Source organism: Galleria mellonella, unplaced genomic scaffold (genome assembly GCF_026898425.1).
Source record: "Galleria mellonella isolate WM207_F2 unplaced genomic scaffold, CSIRO_AGI_GalMel_v1 utg158, whole genome shotgun sequence".
Classification (NCBI taxonomy): Eukaryota; Metazoa; Arthropoda; class Insecta; order Lepidoptera; family Pyralidae; genus Galleria; species Galleria mellonella.
In genome coordinates, this window is record NW_026442003.1 from 2,284,813 (window position 1) to 2,304,196 (window position 19,384).

The window sequence follows — 19,384 nt, forward strand, 5'->3', positions numbered from 1 at the left end:
CAGGTGGGCCGTCAGCTTGTTTGCCATTCTAAGTTGTATAAAAAAAAAAGGAAATTAAAAGACGAATACTTGGGGAATTGTGGTTTATTAAATACGCTGATTGCATTCCGTTTCAACTTACAAACAATACTATACATTTCTTACATAAAAAAACAACCAAATCATGTATGAATAGGACCGATAGAGACCACTCTATGGTGTTTGGATCCACCATAGAATGGACCACACCTTCCTTCTCCACGGATATCGTAACTTACGACTCGTAAGAGGCGACTGCGGGAATTTCATGGTTGACAAATGGGAATTTAATGGTTACCATAAGCCAAACTACGGTCTCCTGCCTCGCCAAACGTGGCAACTACTGGTAAAGCTGCATAGTGGGGATTTATGTTCAGCAGTGGACAGTTACTGGCTGTTCCGAGGAGCGTCAGAGGCGGCTGTATCATATGTATATGGTGCAGGGTGTAAAAGCGTACACGGGCGTAAGGTTTTAGGTGGCGGTATATATATATATATATATATATATATATATATATATATATATATATATATATATATATATATAAAACTTCAAATCGGTTTACACCTGACGGAGTAATGAAGTAACAAACAGTAATCTAGCGGAAGATGCTCGGACACAATGCTCACGCTAATATAAATAAATTGTTACTAAGAATAATTTGCAATTTTATATTTTTTTATACAATAAAATAAAATAAAAACAATACTACAATACTACGTAATTGTGTACTGAACTATGTCGTTTCATTTGTGATTTCAAGAAGTATGTCATTGGTAGATGGCACAGGGTTTCGTCGGTAAACAGTAGATCTTGGGTCTAGTCAAGTCGGCCACCCTTGCCATAGAGGTATCTCTCGTGTTTCTACCAGGCACCTGTGCTTGCTTGCTGTTACAATTTGAAATGTGGGATATGACAGTGATATTAAACGATATGGTAGCATAACACGCTAGTCCTCAGGAATGGCAACGCACGAGGTGTATTATGAGCATCGCAGGATATCCTGTGACGCCCATGTCTATAGGCGACGGTTACCACTTTGGAAATGGTACATCATGATGATGGTATAATCCTTTGCAGGGACGTGCCATGTTATCGTAGACAGACTATAGTCATAATATTGCTGATTATCTGCAATGCACTCAACATGATTGCATTTACGTGCACTCTTGTACATTCATGTTTAAAATTTTTTTTTTATACAACTTAGAATGGCAAACAAGCTGACGGCCCACGTGATGGAAAATGGTAACCGTCGCCCATAGACATGAGCAGTACCGTGGACATAACAGAGTATACAGTTTCGCCTATGATACCCCCCATGCGTTGCCATTCCTGAGGACTCAGGTGTTATTCCTCTGTACCCAGTAAATTCACGTCATATCCCACCCTTCAAACCGAAACACAGCCATTCAAACACAACTGCTTCACGGTAGAAACACGAATGGGACAGAGGTACCCAAGCAATCGACTTCTGTACAAAGTCTCCCTCTGGTGAACTAGTAACTGTAATTAAGATATGTACAATATATACTACTATTGGGGTATTACATATACATCTTGTGATTTCATTGGTACGTTTATGGTTATATATTCTTCATCTGAAAAAAAAAAGAAAAAAAGACAAATATAGTCTATGATTAACAATAATTAATAATAAATAAGTGCCACATGAATTAGTATGTGAAATGTGAAATGTGAAAAGGACTCCATTTTCCGCGCTTAGCCTCTCACTTGGGCCATTGTGCGTATGAGTCGTGGCTACTACAGCCAACCTAGCTCCGTCCAGAAGCACAGAAGCTTCCTGAGATCTTTACAGGCCTCACGGAGCGACCTCACCATTCCGAGGATTTCTAAACGTTGATGGGCCACAGCCTCTCATTCCAGGATTACGTGAGCAGCCGTTTGTTCGGCGTCGAAACAGCCTCGACATAGAGGGCTGTCTGTGGCTCCTATTGTGTATAGATGTTTGTTTAATGAATTAGTATATAAGTAGGTGTCTTAAGAGGCGGCTAAGGGAACTTAATAGCAGATGGATGAGCATACGCGTCCCTCTTAAACATTACCGAAGCGTAACTGCGGTTGCCAAGCGTGGCAACTACTGCCAAAACTCCGCTTATGGCGAAGAGTCCCCTTGGAAACCATTCTGCTGAATTTTAGGTGTATTTTTTGGATCTACCTTTTCATCCTCACCTATCATCCCTCACTGGTGCCCCGCCAGCGTATACCGTCAGCACAGGCGAGGTTACCATTCCATTATCACCCATTAAAAAAAAACTCCAATCCTTATTCCTACCAACTTTTCGGTCTTTTTCATTCAATTCCGTGCATATTTCCATAACTTTTGTCTATGGCTAAATCCGGACATGTCTGCAGGATGGACAATAGTTGGTAGACAAAGAAAGTGTTAAGAGTTGATACCTCGAGAATAGCAAAAGGAAGAGAGATCGACCAAACAGACGGTGGGCAGACGAGCTAGTGATGGAAAATGGATCAGTGTGGATGAGGACAGCCCATAGTAAGCATATGTGGAAGGAAAGGGTGGAGGCCTTAGTCAAAAAGGCGACTATTGTAATTTAAAACTGTACAGTTTTTGTAAAAAACAATGATTCATAAAACATTAATTATGTTGGAGTAATAATAAATGGGTATTTTATTTATTCTTTTATAATACAGAGAGAAAAGGAGCATGCGTCTCACCTGATGGTAAGCGACTTTATAGGTGATAATGGAATGGTAACCCCGCCTGCGCTATCGGTATACACCGGCGGGGCACCAGTGAAGGATGATAGGTGAGGATGAAACAGGTCAGTTAGCCCATCGTGACGAATTCAACGCTGTCAAACTCCATTGCTAACAATCCCTTTCCCCCGATGTAAGTGACTACCGCCGCCCATGATCGCCCGCAATACCAGAGGCATTGCTGTGCTGCCGGCCTTTTAAAAAGGAATATGCTCTTCTCTTGAAGGGTATCATGTCGTTATTTATGAAGCCAGATCCATTAAATAAAAAAGAACTCACCTAACGCACTGTGAGAACCTTTCAACTTGAAAACGTGATGTTTCAGTAGGACATTATTGAAAAACTCCTCCCCGCACACGCACACGTGCCGCTTCCTGAGGGTCACTTTAGGCTCTATATGTTCACTTACATGCAACTGCATCTTATGTCGACTGAGACAGATCTCGCGGCATAGAATGCATATATGCACATTATTCCACAGCGGCAAACCTTTTATGGGGAACGGTGTTAGGAATTTCTTCTTCAACACCCCTTTGACAGGTATGTAATACCTTGCAAAGTCCCCTTGGTACGGGACTTTATACTTCTTATGGTGATTTATATGGGTTTGATAGTAATTCTCCCTCTTCGTGCTGTACTGGCAGATGTTGCAATAATAGTGTTTCATGTGCGATCTCAAGTGGACGGCCAGATCGCTGCGATTGATGCACTTTTCCAAACAGATCGGACATAGAGAGATGCTTTGCAGCTGATGCATCTCGGCGTGACCGTAGAGGAATTGAGGTGTGACCATTTTGAGGCATTTCGGACATTCTATGATCCTTTTCGTTGTCTTTGGCCAGTGTTTCCTCTGTATGTGCGAGGCTAGGAGGAGTTTATTGAAGAATATGTGGCAGCAATAGTCGCATATGTATATTTCGCGTTCCACGCGTACAGCGTTCTTTGAACTTAGTAGATGCTCTTCCTTGATGTGGTTATATAAGGTTTTCCTGTCAGGCTGCTCCCGTTTGCACGTCTGGAATAAAAAAAAACCGTTTCTTGATCACTTCTTATACTTACAATGACAAACATGTTAACAGTTTTAATTTTTACTTCCCATTGCATGTTTTATGGTTTATATGAGACAGGACCTATTGACCTACTCGGGAGAAGGGATTGTTAATTATGGGGAGGTTGGTCTCCATTGCTATCAATAATATACCATATCAGGTCGACCTCCACGCGGTTCCCCCTGGTTTATACGAGACAGGACCTACTGATCTACTCAAGAGAAGGGTTTGTTAATTATGGGGAGGTTGGTCTCCATTGCTATCAATAATACACCTTATCAGGTCAACCTCCACTTGGTTTCCCCTGGTAACCATCATATCTAATTTGTCCTTGAATTTGTTACAATGAGATGGACCTATATTTTCATTCTCATCAATCATCCCTCGTCAGTGTGTACAGAGAGCGCAGGTTCAGTTCCCTCTGTGTGTGTGTGTTTCCAAGTGGAAATTACATGGACTGTGGTCATGTGTAGATTTTTTTAAAGGATGATATTCAATTGGTAACCCCTTTGCTTGAGCATATGTGTCCCATTCGTGTTTCTACCGTGAAGCAGTTGTGTTTGCATGGCTGTGTTTCGGTATGAAGGGTGGGATATGGCGTGTATTTACAGGGTACAGAGGAATAACACCTGAGTCTTCAGGAATGGCAATGCATGGGAGGTATCATGGGCGAAACAGTATACTCTGTTATGTGCATGGTACTGCTCATGTCTATAGGCGACGGTTACCACTTTCCATCAGGTGGGCCGTCAGCTTGTTTGCCATTCTAAGTTGTATGAAAAAAATAAACGTAATCGTAACATATGTGACAGATCGTTTAGATGATAAAAAGCCTATGATGGTAGGAGGTGTTATACCATTTGGTTATACTTACTAATATTAAATGAAAGTGAGTTTGTTTGTTACCTAGAACATCTTAAATTCATTAAATTAGTTATAAACATACTATATGGGATAGAGAAGTACATAGTTTTTATTCTAGTCGCATGAGTAAAACTATATGTAAAAGCTAGTTTAAAAATATAAAACAGACAAAAAGTAATACATATTCACTTAATCTTTTTATCTTTGCTTTATTTTATGCAATATTATTTAAAAAAAAAGCACATTACACAGTATAGATGCATAACATGACAGTCCTCAAGAATGGCAATACATGAGGGGCAATATATTCATCACCATAGATTCGGTGATAATTACCGTACTATTCATGTCTATAAGTGATTGTATACTTTCCATCAGGTAGGGCATCAACTTGTTTGCCATTCAAAGTTGCATAAAAAAAAATACAGTAAAACTGTTTACTAATCGTGCCTAGTACAACAGGTCATGAAAAAAAAACGGGAGAACATCTCCTTTTTAAAAAATCGCAAAAAATAAAAGAAAATATTTCCTTTTTTAGAAGTCGCATAGAAAACGATAGCTAAGTACTTACAAAACAAACGATTTTGTTTTTATTATTCAATAAATTGCACAGTATATCCGTGTGGATGTATTGGCGGTGTATTTCTAATTCCGTTTCGCTGTCCCATCCACCTTCATCACACATATCACAGTAGTAATCTCCTTCATCATCATGGGGCGCGGATACATTGGTTTTCTCTTGAGGAACTCTATATACCTCTGAACGAAACATTTTGTTTATCTGAGATTTAATGTTCAATACGTCGACTTATCATGATTCTATTATATGTTGACGACATTTAAATTATTAAAATAGAAACAAATCTCTTTTTCTAGTAACTAGATAGATATACGTATAAAAAAAAATTAAAAAATGCATATACTAAAGGATACAAGTTTATATGACAAACAGGCATCCAATGTTGCTAATACATTTTTAAATTTTCGGGCTAAACCGAATTTTGTAAAGTCTGATTTTAATATAAATAACTGTAAATATTTTCTAATCTACTATTATTTTAAATTAATAAAGATATCAATATTATTTCCAACTGCTGCTGATGAAAAACCTAAAAAAATTATTCAGAAGAAAAGTTTTCGAAAATTTTTTCGAAATAGGCTAATCGATTATAAAAAGAGTTAGATCTGAAGAGGTGAGTTAACAATTAACGATGCACTATTTTACTAATACGATAACTATTTAATTAACTGACCAATTTATTCGGAGTATTCGAATTATTTGACTACTAATTTTATTAATTCAATTACTAATTTCATGCGACTATAAATTTCATTCCGTGACGTTTTTACTAAACGCTAAAATCATTTATTAGTAATTATTCATGTACGAGTCGGTTCGAACGTATCCGAGTCAACACGAAGAGACAGCCCGACCGCTTGGAATATCCTTTTTTCATTAATGGTTACGAGTGTTGCCATTTTAGTATATTTAGTAAAAAGTAGCACCTTTTGATACTTATCGATGAATATCAGTTCATATCGATGAATAGCAAGAACCATGGTGGGGAGAGCACTAATGAATTTTAGTTAATTTTTCAAGTTCATCAAATTTAGTAATATTATATTATTAATATAGCACATAAATTAGCTCCACTGGTATACGAACAAGTTAATTAATTAATTATATATTACATGTAAACTTTAATCATCCTTAACTATTTTAATTACAATTGTTGTTTACTCGTTGGTTGAAGTCTATTAAAAATAAAAATAATGAACTAAAAACGTTGTTTATTTCTTTGTGTTATATTACACAGAACATAAAATTTATACTTTTGTTTATTACAACGTAATTTAACAAAACATATATTATTTTAATATTAATAAAAAATGTAAGTGTAGCTTTGTTTTTTGATATGGCGCTATATTTCGACTATCATGCCGCCTATTAGAGATGTCCATATCCGCCTATTAAGGTAACATAGTTTAATATAAAAATGTTATTCTAACAACGATGTTCCAACTCTCGCAAGCCTAGCGCGAATAGAGCACGAAGCAAAAAAAAATCAAAGTGATGTCAGGGGTTGGGGGGAAAGGGATTGCTAGCAATGGAGTTTGACAGCCCCATTATTAGCAATATGCCTTATCAAGTCGACCTCCACGCAGTTCCCCCTGGAAACCGTCGTGATTAATTCTAGTGTTATTAGTCACGATGGGCTAACTGACCGGCCTTTTCATCGTCATCTGTCATCCATCACTGGTGCCCGTCAACGTATCCCGATAGCGCAGGCGGGGTTACCATGCCATTTTCACCAATTAAAAAAAAAAGGTCAATAGATGGAGTCAAACTTGCCATTTGTGAGAAAAAGAAGACTGAATAGTTTATTTCTATCCAGTAGACAGCCAAATAATAATTAATACATTTTAATTGCCTATTTGCATAATTCTAATTAAAAAATATTCATGGCTGTTGATCAGTTAAAAAAGTTATAAGAAAATCTAATAGTTTCCGGTCAATAGGCAAATTTCCTCATCAACAAATGAAAAAAGTCCAGAGTGCCAGTCATAAATAAATAAATTATAAAGCATATGTAGATGTACCAAAAGTTATTTATTTGTATTTTTAGTTACAGTTTAATTTCTGGATTGTTTAGTGATCACGGTTTGAAGATAATGTCACTTAGGTTTTTATTAATAAGCTCCTAAGACCAATTTAATTCGATAATATTTTACAATGTAAGAGTGACAAGGTTCTAAGTCGTGACGTCTCATGCGTATTAGCTTTACATATATATTACTTTCTAATCGTTTCAAAAATATAAAATTTAATAATATTGCGACTAATTACAGTTTATTTTGTATCATTATTAACTAGTTAACTTTAAATGTAACCTAATAAGTTATAAATGAAAACATTCGGTTTACAATTAACAATGCAATTTTGCATTTTTACCTATTAGTCTAATATCTAGGCCCTACGCTATTTCTCAATAGTACAATAATTTGCTCAGCTTTGCTTCTGAATAGTGGAAACATTAATATTCGAAGTAGATAACCTGTGTTTATGTTATATGGATTGCAAACGTAAGGTATGTGTATATAATTGTTATTTATGTCTGTTTAATTGAATGTCGTTTTACATCTGTAATAATCTGTTGTCTTTATGATATTAAATTGAGCACTGACCATGCTGAAACCAAATCTTGTAATGCTTCATTTTATCTACTATTTGTCTGTAATGCATAATACCTTAATGTAGATTCAACATGTTATCTTTAGGCATGAATTCATTGAATTTTTATGATATATTAATATACACAGATTGTACTTCCATTTGATTTTAGATTACGTCATTTTTTTTTTATAGATAGAGATTTAAGATAGAGTATTAAGTCTTATATTATTATATCTATATTTATTGCCCTAGATTTATCTTTAATTGATTGATATTATTCAATGACTACCTTGTTTGCTTGTAGATATGTTAATTAATTGTATAATTTAATGTTAAAAGATTAAATAATATAATTATTATAAATCTATACCTACCTACATGACAAATGATTGTTTATAAAATTTTATTAACATGTTTATTCTTTCCTATTTACTTATGTTATGTATAAAATTGTTTACTTACCAATTATTAACATAGAATCAAAAGTGCTGAGTTTAACAAAGCTGAATAGTTACAATATTTGCCAAAAAAGGATCTTTGGGAATTTACAATTTACGGTTTAAACAATACAGCACATGTCCAAAGTTCTATGCAATGTATAGGTTATATGTAACTGGATAGATGTTACACAAAATGAATTCAATATATTATTTAGTTATATAAAACAATTTTTGTTAATTATGCATGTCTTTTTTTTTATAATTATACTATTTACTTCAGTTAACAGATTTAATTGAGATGAACGGACAAAAACTGTGTTTTTTTTTTTTAATCTATCCATTAGTAATGAGATCTGACAGCCACATAGGTATATACACTATTAGGTTGACTTTCATGTGGTGTCCATTTTGGAAACCATTGTGGTTGTGGAAGAAGGGTTGCTAGCAATATACCCTATCGGGATGACCTCTATATAGTTCTCTGGTGGTTAATTCTTGTGTAAATCATCATGGAGGAGGTAACTGACCTGTTTCCATTCTTACTTATCATGTTGTTGATGCCCCATGAGTGTATACTGATAGTACCATCCCACTTTGTTAGTAATGGAGTTTGACAGCCCCATTGCTGGCAATATGCCTTATTAGGTCGACCTCCATCGTGAACAATTCTTGTTGAATTCGTCACGATGGGCTAACTGACCTGCTTCATCTTCACCTATCATCCTTCACTGGTGCCCTGCCAGTGTATACTGATAGCGCGGGTGGGATTACCATTCCATTATCATCCATTAAAAAAAAAGTACCATCCCACTCCCATCCAATAAAAGAAGCCATTATGTTTAATTCCTGATGAGTTATTCACAATGTGCCTCTAATTCTCACTGCTAGTATAAGTTGAATTCTCATACCATTTTCATCAATGTCATTGTGAAAAAAAAAAACTGTTTCCTAATTATTTGTTTTATCCATTTTTATTAATTTAAACTAATGCATATGCAGCGAAACTATATACATATGGTGGACACAACACTGGACGCTGTTCTCTACCAGTCAACCATTGGGCAAACCGAGAGATATGGCAGCATGTATATGTTTTTTATAAGCTTGGCAACCATTGGCAAAACCCCATAATAGCGAGATGCCTATTTTCATGGCTGATATGATGATATGGCCATGTGGTCTCAGCATTGAAAAGGCCACCCCTTCCTTTCTAGTGGGTGTTGTAAAAGAGAACTAAGGGACAGCTAGGGATGGGCAGCAGCGTCCCTCTTAAAATATCTCTAAAGCCTGACTGCGGTTGCCGATCCGCCTGCCAAGCATGGTAACTACCGGCAAAACTCCTCAAGGGGGAGGCTTATGTTCAGCAGTGGACAGTTAAAGGCTGATATGATGATATGGGCTATGCCATATAATTTTATAAGACTCACCTTTACTTAGTTTTAGATTTCTTTCAATAATAGTTTTAGAGTGCTTGTTGGGGCTAGCTCGCTTTTGTAGCGCTTCTAGCATGTTTGCCAATCTCGCATAGATGATTACTACGCTATAGATAGATAGATAGATAATTTATTTGCATCACTTACAGCACACAAACAGCAAAAGATACAAAAGCAATGTGAAAAAATATAAAAAATAGATACATGTACAAAAGTTAAAAAAACCAAAAACAAAATCAGAATGCATAAAATTAGTAAAAAATTTTTTCTTCTTCATGCGTGTGCCACAGCAATACAAAATGGCCACAACTCAGCTTTTTGCTTTGCGCTAAAAAAAGCAAAACACTGATATTCTGTTGTGGCCAAAAGTGAGCCGCGAAATACCACTAAATACATACTATAAGGAGAAAGAGAACTGCATCGTTGCTACACAGGGTTAGGACAAGCGTCAACAGCATTCTAAAAGTAATAGGCGAGAAATATAACTCGCCTATAATTGGGCATTTAATTCAGATGCTGTTCTAGTCGGCTGGCTCACATCTGAATGAAATGCTTTAATTAATTTGCTTTTATTTTTTTACTAACATAGTTTGTAAAGAAAACTGTTACTGACAAAATGGACCAAATTGTAGTCTGAGTAATAAAGTATATTATAATAAAGTATCTAAAACAGACGTGTAATTGATGTCCGTTATAGATACTTCATTACGTATTATGGATTGATTAATGTATTTACTCTTGAGTTCTCATGGCTCAGGACTGTACTGCCCATTGACATAAGCTAAATGCCAATTTTTTTTTTATTTTTTTTTCCCTTTTATCTGTCTGCAAACAGCCCTTTTTAGCCATCAAAAAATCTGTTGTATTACAAATTGTGGGCGTTAGGAGATGCATATCCAGAGAGATGTCACCTCGAACTAATTAAAGTTTTAAATGCTGGCTCCAGTCGTGATCTTTTTAATCTAGATTTAAGCAGTTATTTGTTGGATGCAAACATAACTTTATGGCCAGCTGGTTTTTATGACATTTTTTAGTCTGTTTTTCACAATTTTCAATATTTTTCACCTTATTTGGCAAAACATTTCTGTTTTGCCAAAGGTCGACTGGGAGAGATTGCTATGTAGTATTAAGTCCGCCTTTTGTACCAGACATTTTTTTGTAATGTGGTCAATAAAGAATGTGAGAAACCTATTCGAAAAGTGATGGAGAAACCACAAACAAGGGTTTTTTTTTTATTATGTTCGCAGCATGTCTTTCTGCTGTTATTACAAATATATTATTCCTACTTGGTGTGTCCAACAGGGCCCAATAATTAGACTTGTTTCAATATCTACCAACCATATTATGGAATACTAGCTAACCCAGCAAACGTTGTTTTGCCATATACATTATTTGGAGAATATTTTTTGTCCATTAAAAAAATATTGGGAAGGGTCACCCTTATCATTGAGGGGTATGAAAAATAGATGTTGGCCGATTCTCAGACCTACCCGATATGCACACAAAATTTCATAAAAATCGGTAAAGTCGTTTCGGAGGAGTTTGGTAACAAACACAGCGACACGAGAATTTTATATATTAGATTAAAAATTTAATAATATTTTTTTTTATACAACTTAGAATGGCAATCAAGCTGACGGCCCACCTGATGGAAAGTGGTAACCGTCGCCTATAGACATGAGCAGTACCGTGGACATAACAGAGTATACTGTTTCGACTATAAAGTTCCCTTAGTCGCCTCTTACGGCACCCACGGGATAGAAACGGCTGGCTGTTTTCTATGCTGGGATCGCATGGCGGATATATCCTGTGGTATTTATTTCTTATTATTACTAATTCCAGACCACCAGTATGTCGACGAAGTCGCAGAGGTCCGTGAAGCTGCCCGCCAAGGAAATGATCGTGACCAGGTACAAGTCGGCGCAGCAGAAGCGTCAGCTCCGCAACAAGGATCGCAGCATGAAGAGCATCACCCAGCTGCTCAAGTCGCCGACCTCCAAGACTGGACAGGTAAATAAACTCTCATGAGTATGGACTAGGCAAATTCGCAGCGAACTTTAAAAAAGGGGGAACACAAAACATCGTGGAAAGGTCGCAGTGTCATAGGTTTTTTTTTAAAAAAAGCTCGTCTTGCAATAATAATAATAGACTTGACATATTTAAGAGGAAGCTGGGCCCCATCCTTAAAATTGTCTGGTAAAAAGTACATATTGTTTTTTGTTTTGGTCCCGTGTGGTCCTGGCATAGAATGGGCCACCCGTTCCTTTCCCGTGGGTGTCGTAAGTGACGACTAAGGGATGGGTAGCAGTGTTCCTCTTAACACTTCACCAAAGCCTTCCTGCTGTTGCCAATTCGCCTTCTTTCTTATTCCTTATGTCCAACAGTGGACAATTAGTGGCTGATATAATGATGGCATGGAAAGGAAAAGGTTTATTAGTGATGGGGTGTAACAGCCCCATTGCTAGCAGTATATTAAGTCGACCTCCACGCGGTTTTCTCTGGAAGCCATCGTGGTTAATTCGTGGTGGATTCGTCATGATGGGCCAACTGATCTGCTTTCATTCTCACCTATTATCTTTGACTGATGCCCCGCCAACGTGTACCGATAGCGCAGGCGGGGTTACCATTATATTATCATAAATAAAAAAAAAAACCCTTCAAACCAAATCGCAGCCATGAGGGCACATCACTAGAGGGAGACTACAAAAGTCGATTGCTTGGGTACCTCTATCCCATTCGTGTTTCAACCGTGAAGCAGTTGTGTTTGCATGGTTGTGTTTCGGTTTGAAGGGTGCGATATGGCGTGAATTTACTGAGAACCGTAGCCATGAGAGCACATCTGCTTGATAGAAACCTGAGTGGTACAGAGGTGCCTATGCAGTAGATTTGTGCAAAGACCACCTTCTAAAAGTACTTTCTGTCGTTAATTCCAGCAGAGAAAACCAAGACTACCATCAAAGAAACCACAAAAGAGTCCAGAAACCCACGCCACTCCAGCACCGAAGAAATTGAATTTGGAAACCAAGGAATATATAACACCGACGGTGTTAAAGAAAAAGCCTAAACCGAAAAAAGTGTGGTTGAAACCGAATTATGAGATGAAGATGGTCGCTAGGACAAACAAGAGGAAACTGTGTACCCCGCAGCGAGGTAACTGCAGTTTGTACCCGATTTTCGAATTATTCTATCACTAGCGACCCGTCCCGGCTTCGCACGGGTGGACATTTTTACAACATTTTAAAAAGTGGTTACTGTGACATAACGATAATAGTTGGACATATAGTGTCGCGGAGTTTTTGTAGTTATTGATATTTTCTTCAATATTGTAGAACATAATTTTGTTCTATCACCAATAGTTTCCGCAGCGCACGCGACCAAAGATATTTTATAGCATTTTTTTAAACCTCGAGTTACATTACCAAAGTTTTAGTAAGGATCCCTAATCTTTTCTAGCAATAAATATAACCTATGTTACTCAGGGTGAATGTAGCTTTCTAATGGTGAGAGAATTTTTGAAATCGGCAAAGTAGTTTTTGAGTTTATTCATTACAAATATACAAACACACATACAAACATACAAATCTTTCCTCTTTATAATAATTAGTGTAGATTGGATGTCGACGGACTGTCTTATAGTCGGCTCGATTGTTCGTTTGTTTATATGTTCTGCAATTTCTATTAAAATAGAATATACAGCAGAGAATACGGTCACCCCATCCTTCCCACCTACAGCTAAAAGCTTAACTACTGGTAAACCCCCCTTATGTCTGATATAACAACAAAAAAGATGGGGAATAAGCGATCATATTGCTAAATAGCGACCTCTCCAAGTCAACATTTTTTTTTATTCAAGTTAGAATGACAAGCAAGCTGACGGCCCACCTGATGGAAAGTGGTAACCATCGCCTATAGACTTGAACAATACAGTTGGATCTTACAACATCCACGGGAAAGGAAGTGGTGGCCTATTCTATGCCGGGACCACACAGCTAATACTTACCAGAGGGAGACTTTGTACAAAAGTCGTTTGCTTGGCTACCTCTGTCCCATTCGTGTTTCTACCGTGAAGCAGTTGTGTTTGCATGGCTGTGTTTCGGTTTGAAGGGTGAGATATGGCAGTGAATTAACAGGGTACAGAGGAATAACACCTGAGTCCTCAGGAATGGCAACGCATGGGAGGTATCATGGGCGAAACATTATACTCTGTTATGTCCATGGCTCATGTCTATAGGCGACGGTTACCACTTTCCATCAGGTGGGCCGTCAGTTTGTTTGCCATTATAAGTTGTATAAAAAAAAAACTTAAGACCATATATTGATGGAAAAAGTAGATTTTTCAATTAATCGTTCTCTGATCGTCATGCCTAATCTATCTTATCTCTGTTTATCTCTGATAAATTTGGAAAAATTTATGATTTTTCAGAGCCACTGTCGCTTCCACTCAAGACGAATATCCGATGTCGGCCCATAGTTCAAAGTCCGGTATACTCGGAGCTGAGCATGCCAGAAGTGATCCAGCTGGTCGAGGACACTGGGCAGCTGGATGACGAGGACCTGATGGAGATACTGACCTGTCCGAGCCCTGTCTGGTGGGAGGACCCGCCCGAGCCGTGGTACACTGAGAGTGAGTTTAAATTCAACTAGTAAATTATAACGACGAGCGCCTTAGTAATGCAAACTACCAGTCGCATTGCTAGCAGTGTTGAGTACTCAGGTCGACCTCCACGTGGTCCCCTCTGGAAACCATCGTGTCGAATTCCAGGTGTATACATCACGATGGGCTAACTGACCTGCCTTTTCATCCTCACCTATTATCTCTCACTGGTGCCCCGCCAGCGTATACCATTAGCGCAGGCGGGGTTACCATTCCATTATCGTCCATTAAAAAAAACTATGAGCAGCGTGGTGGCAAACAAGCTGACGGCCTACCTGATGGAAACTGGTAAACATCGCCAATAGACATGAACAATACACTGCTATGCCCATGACAACAAAAGGGAGCATCCCTTAGATGACGCTTAAACATGCCTATACTTGTCAATTCCCTTATTTCTCTTATTCCCTTATTATATTTATATGCTTGTTTGCTTTCTTTATAGTCTTTCTTCTTGTAACAAGAATTGTCTTAAATTTCAGACCCAATACCGTCATCAAGGCGAATATCATCTCAAGACGAACCTCAGGACATTTTGAAAGTACCTGCAACAGATCTTGCGAGCACGCAGACTGTTAAACTCGACCCTAAGTATATTAGGAAAAGGTCGAACCTTGAAATGTTACTTGAGGATATAAGAAATAAAGCTAATAAAAAGGACACGTCCAAAGTGGAAGTTGCTGCAAACAATGATAAGAAGGAGAATGTGTCTAATGAAATTATTAACGATAATGAAAGCATGGCAGATCCCGTAGTTAGGAATTCTAAAAAAACACAATCCGAAAGCACTGAAGGGGACTTGTTTGACGTGAGTTTCCATGATGATATCCTTACAAACTTAGAAAACATTGAAATACCCATAGCAAATAGTGATAAACCTACAGAGTTGTTCGATGAATTTAATATAAATACAGAGACAAATGATAATGTAAATCATGAACCGGAAACACTACCACATTTGGAGTACGCCAACGATGTGGAATCTCATTTGAAAACGTCTATAATCCATAAACAGGGTCTCAGTTGGAAAGATTCAAGCGTAGTAGAAAGCCACGATAGCAGAGGGCGCCACCCTCAAACTAGCAGCAGTAGCGTAGTGCCGATGACGTTGCCACCTTTAAAAAAATACCCTTTAACTAATATTAAACGTTCGTTTGTCTCGCCCGTATCTATTAGAAGTTCAGATGACGCGTCGAGTGTTGACCAAGAAGCAGACACAATATCTGATACTAATATAAAATATTTGCTAGACGATGACGAGCAGACGACTAACAGTGATGACAAGAACGGTGACACATCACCCAAAGTCGACGAAGCCGAATTAATAGATGACACATCGAAAAAGATATTAGAAAAAATAAAACAATTCTTCAAAAAAAAGTCCAAAAGCAAAAACAATGGAGAAGCAGATTTAAGTGTACAGAAAACTGACTCGGCCAATGAGGCGGATAAAAAGAAATTTATTACGGTCTACAAAATAATGTCGGACGAGCACGACGATAGGAAATCGACAATATTACACAGCGATAAACAATCAAATGAGTCCAATATAGAAATCTCAAACGAACCAAAGGACGACAGTCCGAAAGATTTCGAAAGGGGTAAAAGTAAAATAAATTCTTTTTACAAAAAATGCAAAAGTATCAATAGAAGGAAAATTAACGAACTAAACACTTCGGATACTGGTGATAAAAAAGATAAAACTATTTATTTTTTTAATAAAATAAACGAGACGGATACGAATAGCGATTCGAAGACCATAGAGCCGAATGGAAGCGTGAAATATTGTTTTAAATGTTCGTCCATATTTGAAACGTCATTTTGTACGTATTGTAGTAAAAATAACGCTTTAGACAGTAACAAACAGTGTAATCACAAAACAGATAATACACTGCAAGAAATACAAACATGTACTCTGTGTGAAAAGTGACATAATGGAGAAAACTTTTTTTTAATCCATTTTTGAGGCTACGGCCGCTTTCGCTATTGCTGGTAAGCTGTTCTAATTTAAGAGGTTAGATATGGGAGTTACATTACTGGCTGCTGTGATTTGAGGTTTTGACTACAAGAGACGATTATAAGTGATCTCTCTGGTATCACGTGCAACTATAGACTGCTATAACCATAGATTATACGTATATCTTAGATTATATACATAGATAGAGTGTTGCTATAGAAATGCTTCGAGAAAAACGTATCAACTTTTTCATACAATTTTGCGTGATAAATATTTATGAGTGATTCCTTTATAACTTCTATGTTTACTTTGTCTTATAAAGTTTGCGTCTTTTTAATGCGTAAACACTCGTTTTATTTATTAAATAATACGTCAAGATACATTTTATGCGTAAATATATAGAATATTGATAAAAAAAAAATTAGTCGGCTAATTTGACAATTAGCTGACAAAAAGTTGACCAGTTTTTGAAGCTCGAAGCTCTATCTATATAATCTGAGACATATATAGCTATCTATGTAAAAACGTGTAATCCTTGATACCTATATAGGAGCGAATCGACCGACTTTCTTGCATACACATATGAGCTACTTTCCGTGAAGGTTGTCGGAGAGGCTGCATAATCATTTCCAAAATGCCCTGTCATTCCTGTGAAACTGCATAAACTTATTTCTATACAAAACTTGTAAAATAAGTAATGCCATACCACCGATAAATTTAAAATCTAGATTCTATTTTTAAATCGATTTTAAAAGTATTCCATATTTAAATTTTAAAACTGTTCCACTACCGAGATTAATGGTAATGAAAAACAAAATATATGACTATTTAAAAATGCTTTAATTTTAGTTTACTGGAATAATACTTTGTTTCTTTCTTTCTTTCTTTCTTTCTTTCTTTCTTTATCGATATTTAAGTTTCCCATTCGTGTTTCTACCGTGAAGCAGTTGTGTTTGCATGGCTGTGTTTCGGTTTAAAGGGTGGGATATGGCGTGAATTTACAAGGTACAGAGGAATAACACCTGAGTCCTCAGGAATGGCAACGCATGGGGGGTGTCATGGGCGAAACAGTATACTCTGTTATGTCCACGGTACTGCTCTTGTCTATAGGCGACGGTTACCACTTTCCATCAGGTGGGCCGTCAGCTTGTTTGTCATTCTAAGTTGTATATAAAAAAAAAAATATTTTGAAAATATAATGAAGTATCATGTTAGTGGTTACGTGGAGGCGGTAGTTAAAACAAAGTGTAATTATAAGACGATTTTTCCATAGAATCTCGACAACCATGCATCGTTTTCATTTACTCCGACAATTTTACTAATATAATAGAATTGTAACTCGACGGTGTCTGTACATAAAAGGTGTTTAAGTTAAATTTATCTTATCATCGTCATACCAGCCTTTAACTGTCCACTGCTGAACATAAGCCTCCCCCTTGGGGGGTTTTGCCAGTCGTTGCCACGCTTACAGGCAGATTGGCAACCGTTAATGCGGTTTTAGAGATGTTTTAAGAGGGACGCTGCTACTAATCCCTCGCCCTCCCCTTGTTGCCTCTTACGACACCCACGGTAAAGGAAGGGGTGGCCGATTCTATGCCGGGACCACATAGCCAAAATTTATATAAAAGGTCTTAATAAAGACCAGTAAATGTCAAGACAGTATTTTTTTTTTATAAAATTTTGTCTCTCTGTATATTTGTTTTGGAATCGGACAAAAACTACTGCATCGATTTGGATGCAGCTATCACAGTTGTGTTGCTGAAGCTCTGATTTAAAGTGGGGTGTATGATTTATCTCTACGCTATCTAGAAATGGTAAATTCCATTGATTTTCTTCTGAAATTCGCGCGTACGCAATAGACGAGATACGAGGGTTAGTAAAGATGAAATGTTTTTTCTTTTTTACTTGGTCTTTGTGCCGCTTCTGATCACGATGTATTGTATGTTATTCGGGTTGTTACATTGTTATTCCATTTTTACGCAACGTATTTACAATCTGATAATGTAATTATATTAAAAATCTAAAAGTGAGTTTAGTTTATTCATTATACACCGGATTTATACGATATACGATTGGCAATTATCAGGTGTTGCCAGGTCTAGTTAGAAAAAAGTCGGGAGAAATTGTGGCAATATACAAGGGTCATTTGAAAAGTTCTTAGCCTAACATGGTTAAAGTCATTGTTTTTTTTTTTATAACTACCCTCATTTTGTAGTTACATTATTTATCAACAAGTATGCACAGTTTAGTTTATTCACAGTAACTCATTGTTCGTTTACACGTGATACTGTAAGTCAAATAAAGCTATTTTTGAAAATGGATAAAATTGAACATCGTGCAGTGATAAAATACCTGAATTTGAAAGGTTTAACTCTAAAAGCTATACATGAAGACATGTCTGTTACTTTGGGTGTGTCCGCACCATCGTATGCGACTGTTAAAAACTGAGTGGCAGAGTTTAAACGCGGTCGTGAGACCATTCAAGATGAGCCCCGTAGTGGCCGGCCTTCGACTCCTTCCACTGATCAAAACAAAGAAAAAAATCTGTGATTTAATTTTATCTGATCGAAGATTGACTGTCGAGGAGATAGCTAAGATTGTAGGCATCTCGTCTGAGCGAACATATATAATTACTGATGAACACGAAGTGGTACACCACTAACAGTTCGAAAATGTGTCATATTTTCATCCATTCCTATCTCAGTTAATACCTTTACCTTGTATTATATTATATTTGGCTACGCCAATAATATTTCGTTTGTTTTTAACAAATTTAAACATTAATTTTAAATTATAATTACAGTTTAACGGTATAAATTTTAACGTTGACCTGGCAACACAGGCTTACAGATTGGCGCCAAAAATACACGGGCAAAGGAAAAAGTTTTAAAAGATCTGTAAAGATATCTCAAGAAGTTAATGATATCAAGAATGATTAATGAGTAATATTTGTTACTTACCATCATGTAGTATTATTTACTTCATTACAGTTCCTATTTTTCTGCAATTATGTATATCGGATATTGTAAATAAACGATGATTATGAAGGAA

The 19,384-nt window shown here is 36.9% G+C and overlaps 2 protein-coding genes across 3 annotated transcripts; one reads left to right on the forward strand and one right to left on the reverse strand.

Moving 5' to 3' along the window:
• Window positions 1-68: 68 nt before the first annotated feature.
• LOC113513218 (PR domain zinc finger protein 5-like) lies at window positions 69-5,608 on the reverse strand. The gene is made up of 3 exons (XM_052892463.1): window positions 5,246-5,608; window positions 3,041-3,776; window positions 69-1,620 (listed from the first exon to the last, which is right to left on the reverse strand). The coding sequence occupies exons 1-3, from the start codon at window positions 5,444-5,446 to the stop codon at window positions 1,556-1,558; spliced, it is 1,002 nt and encodes a 333-aa protein (XP_052748423.1). The 5' UTR covers window positions 5,447-5,608; the 3' UTR covers window positions 69-1,555.
• Window positions 5,609-7,095: 1,487 nt separating this feature from the next.
• Window positions 7,096-19,384, forward strand: LOC113512943 (uncharacterized). Of its 2 annotated transcripts, none has more exons than XM_026897026.3 (5): window positions 7,096-7,763; window positions 11,565-11,732; window positions 12,659-12,872; window positions 14,146-14,346; window positions 14,859-19,384. In XM_026897026.3, exons 1-5 carry the CDS (start codon window positions 7,746-7,748, stop codon window positions 16,304-16,306), a joined length of 2,049 nt encoding a protein of 682 aa, XP_026752827.1. In that variant the 5' UTR covers window positions 7,096-7,745; the 3' UTR covers window positions 16,307-19,384. The 2 variants fall into 2 exon arrangements, with proteins under 2 accessions (XP_026752827.1, XP_026752754.1); XM_026896953.3 differs by having other exon boundaries at window positions 7,097-7,763; window positions 12,656-12,872.